At 37.8% G+C, this 19,602-nt stretch overlaps 1 protein-coding gene across 1 annotated transcript; it reads right to left on the reverse strand.

The window, feature by feature from the left end:
• Positions 1-1,732: 1,732 nt before the first annotated feature.
• On the reverse strand, positions 1,733-19,007 carry npm1b (nucleophosmin 1b). Its single transcript, XM_054597428.1, has 11 exons — positions 18,936-19,007; positions 18,637-18,719; positions 16,751-16,870; positions 16,354-16,447; positions 15,759-15,850; positions 15,445-15,503; positions 15,191-15,263; positions 10,860-10,949; positions 6,149-6,244; positions 5,947-6,021; positions 1,733-4,689 (listed from the first exon to the last, which is right to left on the reverse strand). The coding sequence occupies exons 1-11, from the start codon at positions 18,982-18,984 to the stop codon at positions 4,636-4,638; spliced, it is 885 nt and encodes a 294-aa protein (XP_054453403.1). The 5' UTR covers positions 18,985-19,007; the 3' UTR covers positions 1,733-4,635.
• Positions 19,008-19,602: the final 595 nt, after the last annotated feature.

A 19,602-nucleotide genomic window follows, 5' to 3' on the forward strand; every position in this document is an offset into this window, starting at 1 on the left:
GGGCTTCAGTGCCATCCAGTGGTGGCATTAAAGATGGGTGGTGGGTACAATTAAAGGGACGGTTCAGATGTTCTCTTTTAAAACAGTACTCGCATGACCAAAAGTACTTTTCACTGCCATTTAGAGACGACACAGCAGGATAAACACAGGTAAAATTTGAAAAATCAAAGTCTTCTCTGTGAGTCAGCATGAACAAAACCAGGGTCCTGGCCTACCTAAATGGAACAGGGCCATGATTAAGGTTATTAATTGCACCTGTGTTTACCCATGAAATGTCAAAATGGCTGCTGTGTAAATTGCCTGTTGCTCCCCAGGTCCAAAAGTGGCTTTAATTTGAATGCCAGTGAGGAGGGAAACACAAAATCCAGTCTTATTTTAAGTCCAAAAAACAACTATTGTATACAGTATATTTTCTAAAACACAGTCACGTCCCATAACTTTTACTATTTCTGCGTTGCAGCCCAGCAAGTTAAAAAATTGGAAGATACACTTTGATTTAAACTCAAAGGTGTTTAAGCCTCATATCCTGAGCTGAAAGTGGATTTTGTTCCCCACACATTGAAATTGCTTTTGAACAAAAAAAGGGTTAATATACATTTCTACCAATAACTTTTCTCCTCTAGCGTTTGAGACAAATTTCTTTGACCATCCGTTCTCTGAATAGTCTGTGTATACATAAAACATGTAAATAAAAGGTTGGTTCCTGACGTTTCCCCTCGCAGAGAAAAACCAAACATCAAGTGATGTCACTGATCTGCTTCAACATTTAAGCCTTGTTGAACCAATATAGGTTTTCTTAGTAGATATTAACTGAACCGCATATATGGGTATTTGGGAAGTAAATTTCCATGACTTTTCCAGTTTTTTTTTATTTATTTCTCCAACACTTCTTATTCATTTTTTCAAATTCCATGACTTTTCCAGGAAATAAATAAACCCAAAGAGATTTGAACAAGTCATGGGAATTTGCTTCCCAAATAGAAAGTTTTGGAAAAGTAATTATTCAACCAATCTTAACTGAACCACATATCCAGGTACATATCATTTAAATAAAATTTCCCATGACTTTTCCAGATTTCTTTTGTGTGGAGATCGACATTTTCATAACAGCACAAACCCTAAAGTAATGGCTTGACTTCATTACAAACAGGAGGAACAATATCAGTGACACATAATGCTTTCAATGGACATGTTGTTTTGGAAGTTTTGTTTTTCATCAAATTGGAAAAAAATGTGAACTAATCCTTTTAGGAGGAAAAAGGATATTGTTGGATTTTGATAATGCGGGAAACATCACCAACATCCTGGTCTTTTATGTCTTCTTTAATAACCAGATGTTAGCTGATAATCCTGTGAACATAATGAGAACAGATTCTGCGTTGCAAACATGTTAAAGGTAAATGAAAACGTTTCAAAATCTCCTGGCAACTTTGGGCAATATCGACAGTTTTTTTTTTAAATGCTGCAGTCACACAGTCTTTGGAAGGTTTAACCACCGAAATGATGCAATCAAATATCTGACAAACTGCGAAACACCAGTGTTCAATTCAGGAAACTCAAAACAACTCACGTCATCTCACAACATAGACAAACATACAAAAGAATTACCGTTTCACTAATCTTTGTTCGAGACAAATACTTAAGGTTTCTTAAGTAGGAGTCAAATTATCCAGAGGACTAATATTTTGCATTGTAAAAAAAAAAATGTCAAATGTGTGACTCAAAATCAGCTGAGATTTACTTTATTCAGGTAAATGACACAGATAGATAAAAAAACAAAACAATGGATGGATATGTTCATCTCAACAGAATGAATGAATGAATATCCTCCATCAGCAGTCATGCATAAACTAATCAATAAAGTTGAACTAAATGGACAAAATGCACTTTCTTTCAACACATGTTGAGTCAGTCAATCCATCATCCACTAATACCAATATTTCAGTGTAATACAATTTCATTTGCATTGACGTATGCAGTAAATAGGTACGAGCCTTGTTTCTTGTCAATTCAAATTTGAAGTTCCCTCTCATCGCATGCTGATGTTTTACGGTAGGTTTTTTAGGTCACAGACAAAAAGCAATTAATATCACACAGAGGGGTCATTCATCGGATCCAAACAGTACGATCTCAGAGCTACTCTAGTCTGATACTACAGTAGATACTTACTCAACAGCCAAATTTCAACCACATTTTTTATAAAATGACTAAAAAAAGAATGAGCCCTAAACACACATCAGGTTATCAACAAAGAACACAATGTTTTTGTTTTTTCCCCCCACATGGACATATTCAGGTACTGGCTTCAAAATTACAGAATCAAAAGAAGCACAACTTAATAAAGACAAAACAATAGGACTAAAACAAAAAGTGAACAAAAACAGGTCATTTTAAAAAGGGGGGGGTTTTGTACTCATAAAACATTTCTATACCAAACTACAACACAACATTTCAATCAAAGATCATGAACACAGAGCCGAGCTGCAAAACCAGCTGTTAGCAAGGGCGGATTAAGCATACACGTTAAAATATAATTGTTCAGCTGCCGTGTTGGTAAATAAAAGCAATAGATTTGCTTACAGGAAAAAAAGATCATTAGGTTTGATACAACGGGAAGTATAAGATTTAAAAAAAAAAATCATTATTGAAGCTACAAAGAGGACATTACAGTAAAGATTACAGCTAAGGAATTTGAAATATCCTTTCTTAGACAACAGGAGGGTTAAACCAAGAAGTTTGATTGGTTAAAGATGGAATCTAACAGCCAACATTTGGCTCATAAAAGGCTCTTTAAGAGGATCTGGACCGGATACGGGATCATTAACACTTAAGCACAAAGCCATTGTATTCTCATTGTCATCAGAGCACTGATCTACAAGAGTGCTAACGATTATGGGGTTGAGCTCTTTATGGGGTTTCTGTAAAGGTGACGTGATGTCACTCTGATGTCATTTTATGACATAGACCTGATGATTATGTTCTGTGTTCATAGGCTTGTAACCAGCTTTTTAGTGCATTAGAGTTCATTGAAACACATTGAAAACTGTGTTAATATTACAACATACTCCTGGAGCTAGTCAACAATCTATTTGCTGTTTATTTTAACTTTTTTGTTTGCACTGTAAATAACTTTAAAACCAAAAAAATAAACATTTTAGTCAGAGCAGCTGTGTTGGTTTTATAGCGCTCATAATATTCTTCAGAACTGTTTCTTATGATAATTGCTTTTGATTTTGTAATCACGGTAATAAGAAATCTCTCAAGTCATCACAGATGTTGATGGGTTTGATATGAATTCATTCTGCAAAAAAAACACCATCATACCAGCAAATGTCTCTCCAGTAAAAACATGGACACAAAACTGCACACATCCATGTACGTATATGGATGTTACCGTTTCTAGATTATTATTTTTTTTAAAGTGAAATATTTCATAAACGTTTGAATCATTTGTCGTTGGCCAACTTGTTAAAGAATACAAATACGGCTGTTCTGACCAAACTGAGGGTCAAGACTTAAAAAAACGGATCTCGACTGGCTCTGATGAATTCCTGAACAACATGTATAAAGCAATTATGCCAGACAAATTAAAAGTACAATCTGTAAGCGTTTTTTTTTTTTTTTTTTGCAAGCTTAAAATGCTTAGTAAAGCCAGACAGAACATAAAAATATCAACGCAACACTTTGGAGGAAAAACACATCGTCATCGTCCCCCTACATCAGCTGTCTCAACCATCCTTGTATATTCTTCTCGAATTCACACGACTCTGATTTCACTCGGTTTACAGTAGATATTTAAAGGCACACTCTGCAATATCTCCTATTGCATTGTTGACTTAACAAGGACACACGCTGTCATGGATGCGAAGCACCTGAAGCCAGACTCGGCCGATATCAGAACACTGAAGGAAGTCGGATGTCCTCATGCCGATCTCACCTTCTACCGGGTAGGAGAGGAGCAGCTTCTGTAAGTTGACAGTTACACCACCTGCAGCTACGAGCATTTTTATAGCTGATGCTTAAGGATATTTATTTTACATCATGTCTAAGATCAGAAATGTGCTAAAAAAAAAAGATACTGTTGAGAAAATACAGACGGACCATATAGAAATTTTAGCAATAACTAACTTAACTAGGTTCTGTCTGGTCTGTCCTTTGCTCTGAATACTTGTTATGTTGCCAATTTACATATCTGTTATTTATGGCAGCTATAAAAAAAATCTGCAGGTGCGACATTTATTGCCTGCAGGTGGCGCAAGTGTTAAGACAGCAGCAGCTATTTTTTTTTTTTCCTGCAGGAAGGCCAACAGACATCTGCGGGTCCTAATTGGTGGTGCTATGAGCTCCCTTCCCTATAGGTGGTGCGATGAAGTGGACAGCGTCCCCCTTGCGGAAAACGTGAATACGCGAGTTTGTGAGTGGAGTACGAACGAGCTCCAGGAGGTGCTTCGCATCTAGCAAAAAAAAACAAAAACAATGACACCTGCATCATTAATGGCTTCACCCATTTTCTTTTTAGCATTCTGGCCCTTCTGTTCACTCCATGTTAGCAATGATGACCCAATAAGGCCAAGTAGGAAATGTCGCTGACTGTGCCTTTAAATGTCTTGCAGGATGCAAAACATACAAGGGTTGTTACTTCTTCTCGATCTTCAAGGTTTGTACAAAACTCCAAAGGTCCTTGACCACCTGAGGAAGGTACAGAGAGAGGAGAGAGAGAGAGGGAGAGAGAGAGAGAGGGAGGGATAACAACAGGAGAGGAAAAGAAAGAGACAGAAATTATAAATCTTCCAAATGAAGTGCTATACAGCATTAGACATATATGACTCACTTTTACTACAGCATGCTTTTGTACGTCTCGCCTGTGGGAACGCCGAGTTTAGACGGGGGCTGCTGGGGGAACGACGAGGGGTTGGGTGGGGGCAGCAGTGCATACCAGAGTGTATGACTAGGTGCTCCAGGTCTGACAGATCTCAGACCTTGGCTGATGAAACCAAAGCACTTCCACAGATGTTTCTACACACTGGGATCAACAAGCTCTCCCCGACCCAAACTCCACCCCCCCCGACTCTTTTCCTTATCCACCCAGCCCTAGTGCCGGTCTACAGAGCTTTCACCTGCTCTCATAACTGTACAGTTAACGTTTTAACACTGCATAACGATCACAAATGAATGTTTAAATAGCGTTTTTATAAGTGACCGCCTTCTTACAGATGTGGTAATACAGAAAACACAGCTTTTCTATGTGACACACCGTCCAGGATCATTTGGTCCGTGGTGATAATCTAAAAGGGTTCTGGGTGATTAATTCCTGCTCCATCAAACAAGCAGGGGGCTGTTTGTTTTTCTTCTAGAATGACAAGCAGCATTAGAGAAGATTTAAGTCCTGCATTGAGAAAGAAAAAAACCCTCTTTTGGGTTAGTCAAAAGGCCTTGAATGCGAAAGAGACTGGTACCATCCAGATACCCCTAGTCGCTTCATTAAGGCTACAAAAGACACTCCAGTAAATCACAGAGAAAGAGTTCGCCTTGGCAGGTGTACTCCCATTCCATCCTGAAAAAAGGAGCCTGCTGACACAAAAATAATATAATTCAAAGTGAACACACTGTGCTGGAGAGGCAGAATGGACAGAGTGTGGTATCAGGACAGTGTGAACAACAATAATGGATTCCTCCGTTTCTATCAAGGCAAAAATCTCTTTCAGCTCAAAGGTTGATGTCAATGTGACCCTGGCTACAAACCAACAACCTCTAAGTGTTTATGAGACGAAATGCATAGATCGCAAAAACTAAAAAAGCTGGAAATTGATATAAATGCACATTTGATGTAGGAGCAAAACATTAAAAAAAAAATCTTGGATGCCTTGTAATCAAGGCTCTGAAAACCATGCGCAATCAATAATTATGTAAGCTGCATAATTCATCAAATGGCTCCTGATTACTTACTTTTTTGTCCGAGATTTTAAAAGAACTCCTCACGTAATTCTCAAACTTCTGCTCGGTCTTCGGCAGCGGTTTTCCCTGATAAAAAAAAAAAAGCATATTAAATCATCAGCTTAACCGCGCATCAGACATTCAATTAAGAATTATGAGAGGCAATTTGCAAAAAAAAAAAAAAAAAAAAAAAAAAAGAGGATGACAGCCTTACCTCCTTGGCTGCCGTTGACAACTTGCTCTTAATCTCAGTCAGAGGGGGAGATTTAGACGGGCCGGCCTGGGCTTTGTCTTTTCCTGGGGCAGGTGTCTTGAAAAAATATATATCAACTAGATAAGAAACACTGATGATATGTCAAATAGAGGAGGATTTATAGAGTTGTAGATAAAAAGATAACTTCATATTAGGCCACGATATATCTTCTTTTACTCAGTTTCAGCTTTTGCTATTACCGTTGGTTTTTTTTCTCCTGTGATCTCATTCACTGACCAACGGGTCTGGACTACAGCCCTAACATGACCCATTTAGTCTGGGTCTGTGTTTACAAGGCTTGGCGTTGGTAACCAGCTGGAAGAAGATAAAAAGAACTAGAGAGGACAACAAATTCTAGCCTAATTACACCATCTCCTTTTTAACAAATGCATCAGGTACAAATTATGTTTTTTATTGTTTGCAAGCCGGAGAGGGCATGCCCTGACTCTCCAATGAGTAATAGAGATGGTTTGTCAAATGTGTTTTTCCCTTGATGTCAAATCCTAACGACTGGACTAAAGGAACATTACTAGGAAGTGTAAGTAATGTTGAGCTGTGTATTTAATTAAAGTTATGTGCAAATGAATGACTTCCACGAGAAAAGATTACACTTTTTTCTGTTCAACATTTATGGATGGTCAAGACAAAAACAATACAATTACAAGCCCTCTTTTATCATTTCTGCAGACATTCTCGGTGCTATCTCAACACATAAAGAGCAGCGTGAAGGAGCCGGCCCACAGGTGTGTTCAGACCTGGCCAGTCGAGGCCCCAGCGGTCCCTCAATTAGGAAAGTGTCTGAATGTGACACAACAACACACTCACACACACGCCATCGCCGTGACTACTTGTTACACAAGCCACGGAGCTTGTCCCTACATGTAAAGCCGGAGTGGAATCCAGTGAAATTGCAGGGTTTCATTGATAGCCAGAGACGCATTCGAAAGAGGAAAAAAAGCAGCTCTTTAGCCGGCGAGTGGAAAAACAGAAAGAAAAAAAACGCATAGGCAAATGGACAGTTGTCCACGAATTGATTATCTATTTGGTTACTGATTGCTTCTACTTCAGAAAGAAATGATAATTTTACAGTGCAGTTTAGGAGCTCAGGGGGTGGGAGAATAGCACGGATAATTTCAGGGTAAAGGTCACCGTTCCTAAAGTAAACTGCACGCATTGTAAGTAGGTTTGAATATCGTTATTTGTATCAGTTTTTCACAATTATTTATGCAGATTTCTACTTACTGGTTCCAATTTTCCATATTGTTTTCTGAGTCAGAACCAAAATATGTTGAAAGCAAAAACTGTGTTTATTTTAAGAAGACAAACACAGATCTGTCATACATGTAAGATGTAGGTTGAAGTGCGGTAGGACAAAATATTGGGGTCAGTAAAGGACAAGTGAAATCGAAAAAGCGGGTTTTTAAAATCGCTCACGTTAACGGTTGTTTGGATAAAAGCACACATCAAATGTCATGTGTTACTTCTTCTTACTTCAAACACCTTTAACAACTAAAAAAACAGGGCGAGACTTGAAATAGTTAAAAACAGGTGGAATGTTATGGAGAAAATTCTCTCTCTCTCTCCGGTTTAGAAAAAAAAAGCAAAGCAATCATCTGTCCCTGTCCCCAAGAGAGCAGCATTTTATAGCACAGATCAAAAGGTATAAAGGGAGGAAAACCTTGACGCACACATACCACACTACAAAAGAAACGGCACATATGCTGCTGGCTCCCGGCCAAACAAATGTACTACGTATTTATTATTTATGGGAAGCTCTCGACTTCCAAGGGACAGCTGTGGACCTGAAACAGCTGATAAACACGGCACAAGCTTTTTCATCTGGACCAGACGCTGATTACAGATGCCACGAGACACGGAACTTAATCACAAGCACACTATCATTTTGATGCAGTGTTTTGTCTTCAATCCAGCGCAAACACATGGTGTGACACCTTTGCTCATCGTGGTCTAAACAGAGATGTCATTTGACATTTTATTGGAATGAGAGCTTTGGAGGCCTGTAGTCTGGGGAAAAACCTCAGCTCACTGCAAAGTGTGACTTTAATCTTATGACTTGTGGATGTAAATAAATAAGCTGGTTTTATGGAATCTTTTCATGCACAACAGGTCCAGTTGGTCAAGACATAGTTAGAACCCAGCGTCCTTCCACTCACGGGAAAAAAGTCAATAAACACGAACAACAAAAGCACCTGCTGCAACACATGTCAATCAGTCGCTAAAACAATGACTCACACCCTTTTGGGATTAGCCTGACACAAGTGGTATACACTTTACGAGTGTGACGTGTGCTTGAAGGCATCGTCTTCGCCCCAACCCATCAATCAAAAGACACCAGCTGCAAAGATAAAGTGACTTCAGATCAGTTCGCCGGTTCTCGCGTCGAGCCTGTTACACAAGAAGGTGCAGCTCCACGCTGGGCCGAGAGAGGTGAGAACTGCGCCACTGGCAGCAGATCTGACGAGCCGATCTAATGACTGGTCACCTGCGTTTTAGCAGGGAGAAAAAAAAAAAAACAGACATCCACGCCCGCTTCCTCGCTGCTCAGGGGCATCTGGAAGCGCAAAGCTGCACCAGACATCAAACGCTGGTAATGGGGAGCAATTGGGAGAAGGTGTGTCCAGGAAGTGAGGGGTGTGAAGAGGTTGTCGAGAGGGAAAAACAGTTGTTGTGGAGAGGTGGGGAGGGGATGGAGGGGGGCAGTTGGAGCTCCAAAGGCCAGAGGGTTAAACTGGCGGGAGGGTTTCGGCGGCTCGACTGCCCATCGGCTAATCCCCCCGAGCATTTCAAGAGCCACTGTGTTATGTCTGGACAACGGCCACGAAAGAAGTAGCTGCACTCTCCAACACACACACACACACACACACACACACACACACACACACACACACACACACACACACACACACACACACACACACACACACACACACACACACACACACACACACACACACACAACTCTGGCCCTGAGGGGATTCGCTTTATCGCCTCAGCAAATTCCGCAATCCAGAAGCTCAGCGTTCAACTATATAAAAATTACAAAGCTTTCTATCAAGACGTCAAATAAGAAATGATGATTTTCTAACGTGCTCTGGGTGTGGATGGATGTTGTATCTTCAGCATATGTTTCATCACACAAGCAGGCAGCCTTTGCATGCCGACACATAACGCCTTATCAGAACGGAGTCTCTGCCCAAGTCCTTTTTTTAAATCACACTAACATAACTTGTGAAATGTGTAAACTTGCAGAGGCGCTTGCCAATTTGTATTTCCCTCGTGTGCATCAGGGAGTTGGAGGGGGCATCAAAGAGGGGGTGGGGGTGGTGGGGGTGGGGGGTGGGGGTGGGTTGACAGGGGTCACGGGTTTAAACCTTGCCCCAGGAAACCCGTTTGGAGGTCAGGTGTGTTTGCTTAAAGAGAGGCAGAGTTCAAGCTGTGGGTTTTCAGAGGCGGCCGTCCAAGACATTCCATCCAAGAAATTAACTATCAGGTTGAGCTAATTGCAATGTGCATTTATCACATTCCTCGGCTGTGGCGACCAAAGGGTTTTTTTTTTTGGGGGGGGGGGGGGCATGTTTTAATTCTGAAAGCCAATAAATGCAGATAATTACCTGAAGAGACACCTTTTATCTTCTCAGCCTCACGTTACACCAGAATTCATTTAACACAAAAAGCAGTTTGTTTTTAGATGGTTGTTTTTTTTTGAAGTGCACTACATTATGTAATGCATTTTGCTTGCAGGCCTCTTGAGGTTTTCACTTCAAACAAACTGTTATAAGGGGAAGGTCCGTCACCGTTTGCATAGAGGTGCAAGGTTTTACATGTATTGCTCTGCACTGATTTATTCTGTGAATATGTATTTATTTTTTTGCTATATGTTAAGTAACACCATATCCATCTATCAAAGCTGCTTCTTTATAATCCAGTAAATGCATTCTTCTTTGTCTAATCTTCTTTAAAACTCCCATTTTAATGATCCACCATTACTTTACATACTTTTGAGAGTGACATGATGTATTTTATTAGGAATAGAATTGTTGGGTTTGACTGGTTTGTCTGGCATAACTGAATACATAATTAATCAGTCAGATAATCCTCTGAACAAATCTGGCAATATTATCAGAGGGTCGGTGGTTCGATACCCGGCTTCAGTCGATGTGTCCTTGGGCAAGACACTTAACCCCAAGTTGCTCCTGAAGGCTTGCCATCGGTGTGGACTGGATGTTGAATGTTAGTTAGAGTCTGATGGTGGCACCTTGCATGGTAGCCTGTCATCAGTGTGTGAATGGGTGAATGATATGTAATATACTACTGACTGTAAGTCGCTTTGGATAAAAGCGTCTGCTAAATGACTGTAATGTAATGTAATATTTCCAAAGAAGTTTCTAAAATAATATAAACAAACAAATGCCTATGAATAGGGTGCAATATAGATTTTTTTTTCCAGATATCACTCATTAGCTTTCTGTGTGGCTAAACAAACATCACATTATGTTGTTTAAATTTGAAAAAAAGAGAAACAAAAACAGAAAAAGTGGCCCTAATAGCTGACTCCTGTTCTGCAGTTTAAAGGCTGTCAGTCAACTTATTAAATAAGCACAGGACCAACCACAGGTAATCAAAGCTGAGCAGGTGATTCAACCTTTCCTACCTTGATCTGAGGTTTGACTGCTGATCCGGATGGTTTTCCTGCGGGGCCGTTTTGTTTCTGCGGAGTCTTGTTTGGCTTCTTTGCTGGAAACTAAGAAACACAACAACAATTTATGAATAAGACATCCCCAGTGTGACATCCCTATGTTTTCAGGAAACTGCTCAGATCCCATGTAAATAAATGTGTTCATGTAAATAAGGATAACAAGAAAACTAGCACCACTTATACATATATTGTCATAAACCTGTTGGTTGGTTTCAAACTGTGGTTCCTTTTTATGAATAATTACTTTCAGACTGTTCCTCTTGATATTTTATGTTGAATATTAAAAAAAGCTTTTGGGGCTTTGATCGTTTGAGCTGACTAATTATATTTGGCATGCAATATAATGTGAACCACATTCGTTGAAGTGTTTGCAATTGTGGTTAATTTTCTTCGGTCTTTTGCCATGATGTGTTCACGTTATGTTCACTCACCCATGTAAAGTCGTAATAATACCAATGCTGCATTATTAGACTATTACAAAAAGCCCATGAAGACAAAAGTTTATATTCTACAACAGAAAACAACAAGGTCAGCACTGTTGCCGTTCTTTGCGCTGTTTGTTTGGTCTGTTAGCACCGTTAGCTCCTAGCCGCCGGCTCAGTTATCAATCATTGATATGCTCTGAATTTGGAATTTAGCACCTTTAAGAATTAATAGTTTATCTGATTAAGTATCTCAGTAAAAAAAAAAATTGATATGTAAGTATATGAAATGACAGAGAAAGCACGAGACACACTCGGTAATTTGTCCCTGATCAGATACTCGTCATTGCTCTCCACTCTGGAGACCTTCCTGTCAGGTTTCCATTGCTCTCAGTCACCTGTGTAATTACCTTGTAATAGCCAAGGCAAGTACCTGCATTTCCTGAGCACCAACCCTTTCCTTGGAATGGGCTACAAGTGTAATTGCCTGTGTTGACATAACTGCTACAAGGCAATTACACATGTTATTTCCTAGAGCAATGCCTGGTAGTAGAAAGATGCTCTAAAGCGGTTCCAGTGTGGTTGCCAAACTTTTTTTTTTTGGTTTCCAAATCAGAGGGATATTAATACACAAATGACACAAACTCAATCAAGTAGAGGAACATTGTGCATTCTTCAAATCCTTCACAGATGCACATCAGTGTATGTGATCGTAATCTTAACTCAGAACGGCCCAGAATTTTTGATAAAACGATCTCCTTGGGTTTTAGTCTCTTTAAGACTCTATTTACGACCATTTGTTGACAAGATAGCAACAAAGTAATTGTGCTGTTCATGTGATGTTTGGATAGAGAAGTTCAGAAGTGGAAAGATTTGAAACAAAGGTTGGCCACCTGCTTATTTGACTCCTTTAACTCATAACCACATTGAAACAATTAGCAAAACAAACTAGTTAGACTAGTTGGAGGTCAGATGCATGACTCCATGAGTGATGAAAACAAGGCGTAGCAGTCTCAATTCTCATGTTGGAGCAGTCTGAGATGTTCAGCTCGTCTTTTTGCCAGGAGTCCTCTTAAATACAAGTTAACTCAGCCTTTTCTTGTCCTTTCCTTGTCCTTAACATTGTCTGTGTTGTGTTGAAAACGCCAACACTGGCACTGTAAGGCTTCTCTGTCTATCAAAATTATGATAATTATCTCAATAGAGGATGTGAGATTTAGTTGTCACGGCAATGCTGTCAAATTGCACTTCAAACATCTAAATACAAGGCACACGCAGGCCACATGCCCTCAGGCTCTTCATTTTGTAACACACATCCAATGTGGTCCAAAACAGAACTGAAAGCAACGCGACTCCATAAACAGGTTTTATCTTCACAATATGCAGAAAAAACATAAACATCATGCAACCAACAGAAATCAACACAAGCACACTTTCATTTGATTGCAGTTGAACTTAAATTGAGCTCCAATCATGGGCTTGAATATTTGTCGATACCAGTGTCACTGTAATATTGGACAAAAATAAAAAAGTTAGATTATTTGATTCTAAAATTAACAATATATCCCAATTTCCTGTTATAATATTTCTGATCAAAGAACTGGTAAACTAGATTAAAGAATCTCACCAAGCATTTGATGCTAACTCTCCAAACACAATGCTAGACACATTCTGGTTGGTACTTTAAAAAGTAATGACGTTCAGTACCACTAAAAAAAGATATAAAAAAACCACTACATTGACATATTGCTGATTTAGCAGCCCAAAACATGATAATTGCTCCCAGCCCTACTTTGTGAAGTTTAGTTCTTTCATTACTAAAGAATGACACAGGATAACTAAAGAAAGAAAGGGTGAGGAAGAGGATTAAGGTCATGGGGGGGGGGGGGGGGGGGTTTAAGAGAAGACGGGAGGTGGAGGTATTGGAGGAGAAGACAACAGAATAAATCAACAGGTGACAGAAATGCTCAGCTGTCATCTGACCCTGAGGCAAGGATCGGCGCTCACGTCGCAGGTATGCGCATCTGCCCTGCTTTGATCTTTTGCCTGGCACAGTTTGCACTTGGATGTTTAAAAAAAAAAAAAGGGAAAAAAAGGTAAAAGAAATCACAAACAGACACCGACGTTAAATACGAGGCAGATACACACATGCACCCACACACTTGCAAATGATTGTGGTAACACGCAAAACAAGTGTTCAAAGGCAGAGGCCAGGTGCAACGCTGAAATGGCATGAGAGACGATAAAAAGGAGCAATCATATTAACAGTGGGATGACAGAGGGACAAAGATATGCAGTGTTACAGAAAAATGGGGGAAGAGGTTTCCCATAACTGGTGAGTGTGTGTGTGTGTGTGTGTGTGTGTGTGTGTGTGTGTGTGTGTGTGTGAGTGAGTGAGCTTCCCTGCATATGTATTGTCGATAAATACTCTAAATGTTTGCAGACCGTGTGCATTTTTGCAAGTATGCATGTGTGCTTAAACACTTACAGTGTACATGTCTACAGAATATAAATATACTGTGTGTGTGTGTGTGTGTGTGTGTGTGCGTGCGTGTGTGTGTATGTACAGGATAACATAGTGCCGTCTTGTTGGTGAGACGGTGAGAATTCAAGCAGATTACAGAGGAGAAATCCGATCATTACGCCACACAGACCCTGTGTTTTACTCGGGGAAAACAGGTGGGTACATGAGCGAACAGGATGGAAAAAAAAGTTCCATGTTTTGTCTCCTAGAAAAAGGTGGACGGTCAGTGAGTGCAAGAATGGGAAGGGCCTGCTGAAGTGAAATGCTACTATAGGATACAGGCTGTGGGAGTTTGCATGATGTGGTAGAAACAGAAGGGGAGCGGGGCGACTGCAGCAGCACAGAGAAATTCCTTTTACACAAAAAAAAGAACTGAGGGCGAGCCCTTGGCTACCCTGACACCTGGTGGACAACAACGGACTGGAGACACCCCAAACTGATTTAATCTGCTGTTTAAATTAAAGTTCAGTGACCTGCAAGGACATTTAGTTTGGTTTTAGCAAGGATTCAAAATGAGTTACAAACACTGCAAATATTTTCAAAGACACACATCTCAAAGCACAAAAAATGGAATATCATTCAATCTATATAACTTTATTCAAACACAATCTAAATGTACAAATGCAATTTTAATTCTTTGGTGTTCATAAGCCAACAGAGCAGTTGAAGACTTAGCTAAAAAAGGAGCATCTGTTCAGGCTCATTTTCTTACTATAGGTGTTTAAAACATGTGGTGTCTATCAAATGTAAACTTCATCCTCTTAAACCTATAGCCAAGTTGCATGTTTTATTAAACAAGGACAGAAACGTATCCTTTAGTCTGTCTTGGTATGATTATTTGGTTCAATTTAAGTCTAAATAACATTGTTTCATCTGCCCAGATGAACTAAACTGGGCATCAAAAAAACAGAAGCTCTAGATTGGCACGCTGCATCTTCAATAAATTCAGATTTGATGTCATTGCGATCAGACCGAGTTGTGCAGGTCATAGATTGGGGATATTACAAGTGCTTGATAATGGGTGATGTTTGCTTCTAAGATACCCAAGTTTTTGCTGTATGTAATGTAATTCATAATACATCCTGCCATAAGACGAAAAACATTTATAGTACCACTTCCAGCTCATCACTACACAACACGTGGTTTGAAACTATCACATATTTGTATTCATTGCACCTCCCCAAAAATTCGACATTGATTATTGGACGTTTTTACAGAATTGACATCGGAATCATTATTCTTTTATCTGCTCACCTGTGAAGCACTTTGAAATTGCCAAAATGTAAGAATTGTTCTATACAAATAAACTATTTTTGCCTAATAAAAAAGACAGAGCTTACTTTTTTGAGCTCTTTTCCTGCATTCTTCTGAGGCTTCACATCATTTTCATCACTGTATTCATCTTCGTCATCACTACAAACAATGAGGAAGAGAAAAAAAAACATGAACTCAGGTCAAAAGCAATAAGACATGCACAATGAATTGGTGAATAAAATTATTATTTGTGCATATAACTTAAATTTAAGGGAGATACATGTGTTTTGGTTTTTTAGGCATACACCATGACAGGAAAAATCAGCATTAAAAAACATACTCGTCATCGTCGTCGTCACTGTCGTCTTCATCATCATCGGAATCCATCTTTAGTTTTTTCTACAAGGAAAATGAATCATGATTTCATCAGAAACATCATTTTACAAAGGAGCTAAGGGCTCATTACCCTCTAGGGTATTAGCACTGGATGACAAAATAACAAAACACCTTTTTTTATATTGTTTAGAAGGCTGAAGCAAACAAATAACGACCACTACAACAGATTTGTTTTATAAACTTATTTAAATCTTGCTATCATGTAAACTTCCGAATTGAAGCAGCTCTGTAGCTGAATGAAAACATTGAGGTAGCTACCAACGGAGGCTTCTTCCCCGACATCAGGTTCGCTGGCCGCTTCACCGGCGAGCTGTTGTTCTCCTCCTCTTCATCGTCTGAATCCTTCACGCCTACAAAGCAAACAATGGTTACTATTCTGTTTCACTGTGATTTACCGGGACAGCTCTTGTTTGGACTAAAACATAATTAGAAACAGAGAGTGATATTTTGTCATAAGTGAAATGCAAAGATTCTAACAATTAGAAAATACAACGCTTAATTCCTTATTAATCACTGGAGTAGCATTTGAAGCAAAGCTATTTGTAAAACCATTGTTTGAGATTAGTTATAATAAAAAGAGTAGCACTGCTTTCTATTTGAAAAACTTTCTCTTATTAATTTGTCCCACCAAACCAAACTGTAAAGAAGCAAATCAATAAATATAATGAACACTTTTGTGGGTCTAGTATATGAAGCTAACTTCACTGTCAAGGAAGGTGGAGCTAACCTGCTACTTTTGACTGTTTTAGTATAAAGTAGGTTAGTACTTTACAACCGGGTGAAATTTTGTAGGCGTGTGTCTATAATTCTAGAGGAAGAAACGTCAGTAACAGCTGTTGTCCCAAATACTCACTGACAAAATGCTGCCCGCTGATGTGAACTGGTCCAGAGCCAGACTGGAGACGGAAGGTAACTGGAGGTGTGATCTCAAATCCACCTAAACTCATCTGGACAAGAAAAAAGAGAACGATCAAAATATGCAAATAAATCATTTTTAATATAATTTTTTTACATCCTTTAATCAGTTATAGAATTTTCATTTACATTCTTCACTTCTGGTTTTCTGCATATAATATGTTTTTCTTTTTAAGCTTTTCATTTACCTCGAAAAAGGGTGAATGCTATTATACTTATACTAGTACTATATATTCACCACTGTTATAGATTATGCATATCATATAATAATTTTAATACATATAGACCATTGAGTAGCCCCTTAAATACTTCACAAAATGATTGGATTTACTCACAGAGGGCAGGACGGACGGTTTCAGGACAACCAGTGGCACTTTGGTCGACTTCCCATCATAAGTGAGGCCTTCGATTTCCACCATGTGGAACTTATCGTCAGCCTCGGCTCCCAGACACACCTGGAAAAGCAGCACAGCTGACTCTGTAAATCACCACCTCTAAGTCTTAACATTTTTCAGGATTGAACTTGATACCCTTTGACTGACCTGATGCAGTGCAACAAGCTGAAACTATTTGTTAAACTATTCTATGATGAGTTTTCAGGCTTTATGACCCTGCATAATAATGAATAACTTTATTTTTCTATAAGGAGAAGAACAAGAATACTGTATGACTATAAACTCATGTTGTTTATCAGCTGCCACAAGTCAACAAAGGATAACAAATGACACACACACACACACATATGTATAATGTATCACACATTGTTATATATGTAATATCTACTTCATATATGTATATAATGTATCACACATTGTTATGTATGTAATAACTACTTCACATATGTATATAATGTATCACACATTGTTATGTATATAATAACTACTTCATATATGTATAATGTATCACACATTGTTATGTATGTAATAACTACTTCATATATGTATAATGTATCACACATTATATATGTAATAACTACTTCATATATGTATAATGCTCACACATTGTTATGTATATAATAACTACTTCATATATGTATATAATTATGTATAACACACATATGTATATATGTACACATGTATGTATGTAATAACTACTTCACATATTATATATGTATAATGTTATGTATGTAATAACTACTTCATATATGTATAATGTATCAATATACTAATAACTTTCATATATGTATATAATGTATCACACATTGTTATGTATGTAATAACTACTTCATATATGTATAATGCATCACACATTATGTATATAATAACTACTTCACATATGTATAATGCATCACACATTGTTATGTATGTAATAACTCTACTTCATATATGTATATAATGCATCACACATTATATATATAATAACTACTTCATATATGTATATAATGCATCACACATTATATATATAATAACTACTTCATATATGTATATAATGTATCACACATTATGTATATAATAACTACTTCACATATGTATAATGTATCACACATTGTTATGTATGTAATAACTACTTCATATATGTATAATGTATCACACATTGTTATGTATGTAATAACTACTTCACATATGTATATAATGTATCACACATTGTTATGTATGTAATAACTACTTCATATATGTATAATGTATCACACATTGTTATGTATGTAATAACTACTTCATATATGTATAAATGTATCACACATTGTTATATATGTAATAACTACTTCATATATGTATATAATGCATCACACATTGTTATGTATGTAATAACTACTTCATATATGTATAATGTATCACACATTATATATAACTAATATATGTATAATGCTACTTCATATATGTATAATGCATCACACATTGTTATGTATGTAAAAACTCTACTTCACATATATGTATAATGTATCACACATTATGTATCACACATTGTTATGTATGTAATAACTACTTCATATGTATATAATGTATCACACATTATGTATGTAATAACTACTTCATATATGTATAATGCATCACACATTATGTATATAATAACTACTTCATATATGTATATCACTCATGTTATATTATAATAACTATTCATATATGTATATAATGTATCACACATTATATATATAATAACTACTTCATATATGTATATAATGCATAACACATTGTTATATATGTAATAACTCTACTTCACACATGTAATAAGCACTCTCTTCAGCCTGTTATTACATGTGCATTACAACAGTGTGTCTTCTTACTGCTTTGAGTGACAGCTGCTGCTCAGTGTCATCGTCGTCTACGTCAACTCTGAACTCCCTCCTGTCCGACTTCAGGGTGCAACCTGCAGAAACACACACACACACACATGCATGAAACAGTCTGCATGTAACACGTGTTGGGATTGACTCCATGCTAACAAAAGAGCAGCCATTTAGCTTCACTTCCTGCTGCTAAAAATAGATTAATGTCTATTTATGCAAAGCTATTAATAATATAGTCAATTAAAACTGATTGTGTGACATGTTTTTTTCAAGTTTGTCAGAATAAACGAGCTCACCAAACAAGTACATTTGTGGTCTGCTCAAATCTGAGATATCGTCCTCCATCTTTGTTGTGGGGTTGGTGACACTTCCGCATACGGGTGTGAGTGACACGTCGCAGAGCCAATGGGGAAGCAGAACGTGTCGGAAGTTCGTAAACGGTGGAGCCAATAGGATTAAAGAAGAGGGGCGGGACAAGTTAAAGTGTTTGTTCTCATGGTTGAACACTAGGTGGAGCTCTCGTAATAGAGATTGAGGTAACTCTACAAGTAAATAACCTACAGTACAAGTCAAAAGTTTGGACACACCTTAATTGTAGATTAATATTGAAGACATTAAAACTATGAAGGGACACATATGGAATTATGTCTATTTATCAATTATAATATTTCATTAAAAATACTCATTATACAGTACCAGTCAAAAGTTCTCATTCAATGGTTTTTCTTTATTTTTATTTTTATTTGTTTCTACATTGTTGATTAATATTGAAGACATCAAAACTATGAAGGAACACATATGGAATTATGTCTATTCATCAATTATAATATTTCATTAAAAATACTCATTATACAGTACCAGTCAAAAGTTTGGACACACCTTCTCATTCAATGTTGTTTCTTTATTTTTATTTTTATTTTTTTCTACATTGTAGATTAAGATTGAAGACATCAAAACTATGAA

The sequence above is a fragment of the Anoplopoma fimbria genome, chromosome 4 (assembly GCF_027596085.1).
Source record: "Anoplopoma fimbria isolate UVic2021 breed Golden Eagle Sablefish chromosome 4, Afim_UVic_2022, whole genome shotgun sequence".
NCBI lineage: Eukaryota > Metazoa > Chordata > Actinopteri > Perciformes > Anoplopomatidae > Anoplopoma > Anoplopoma fimbria.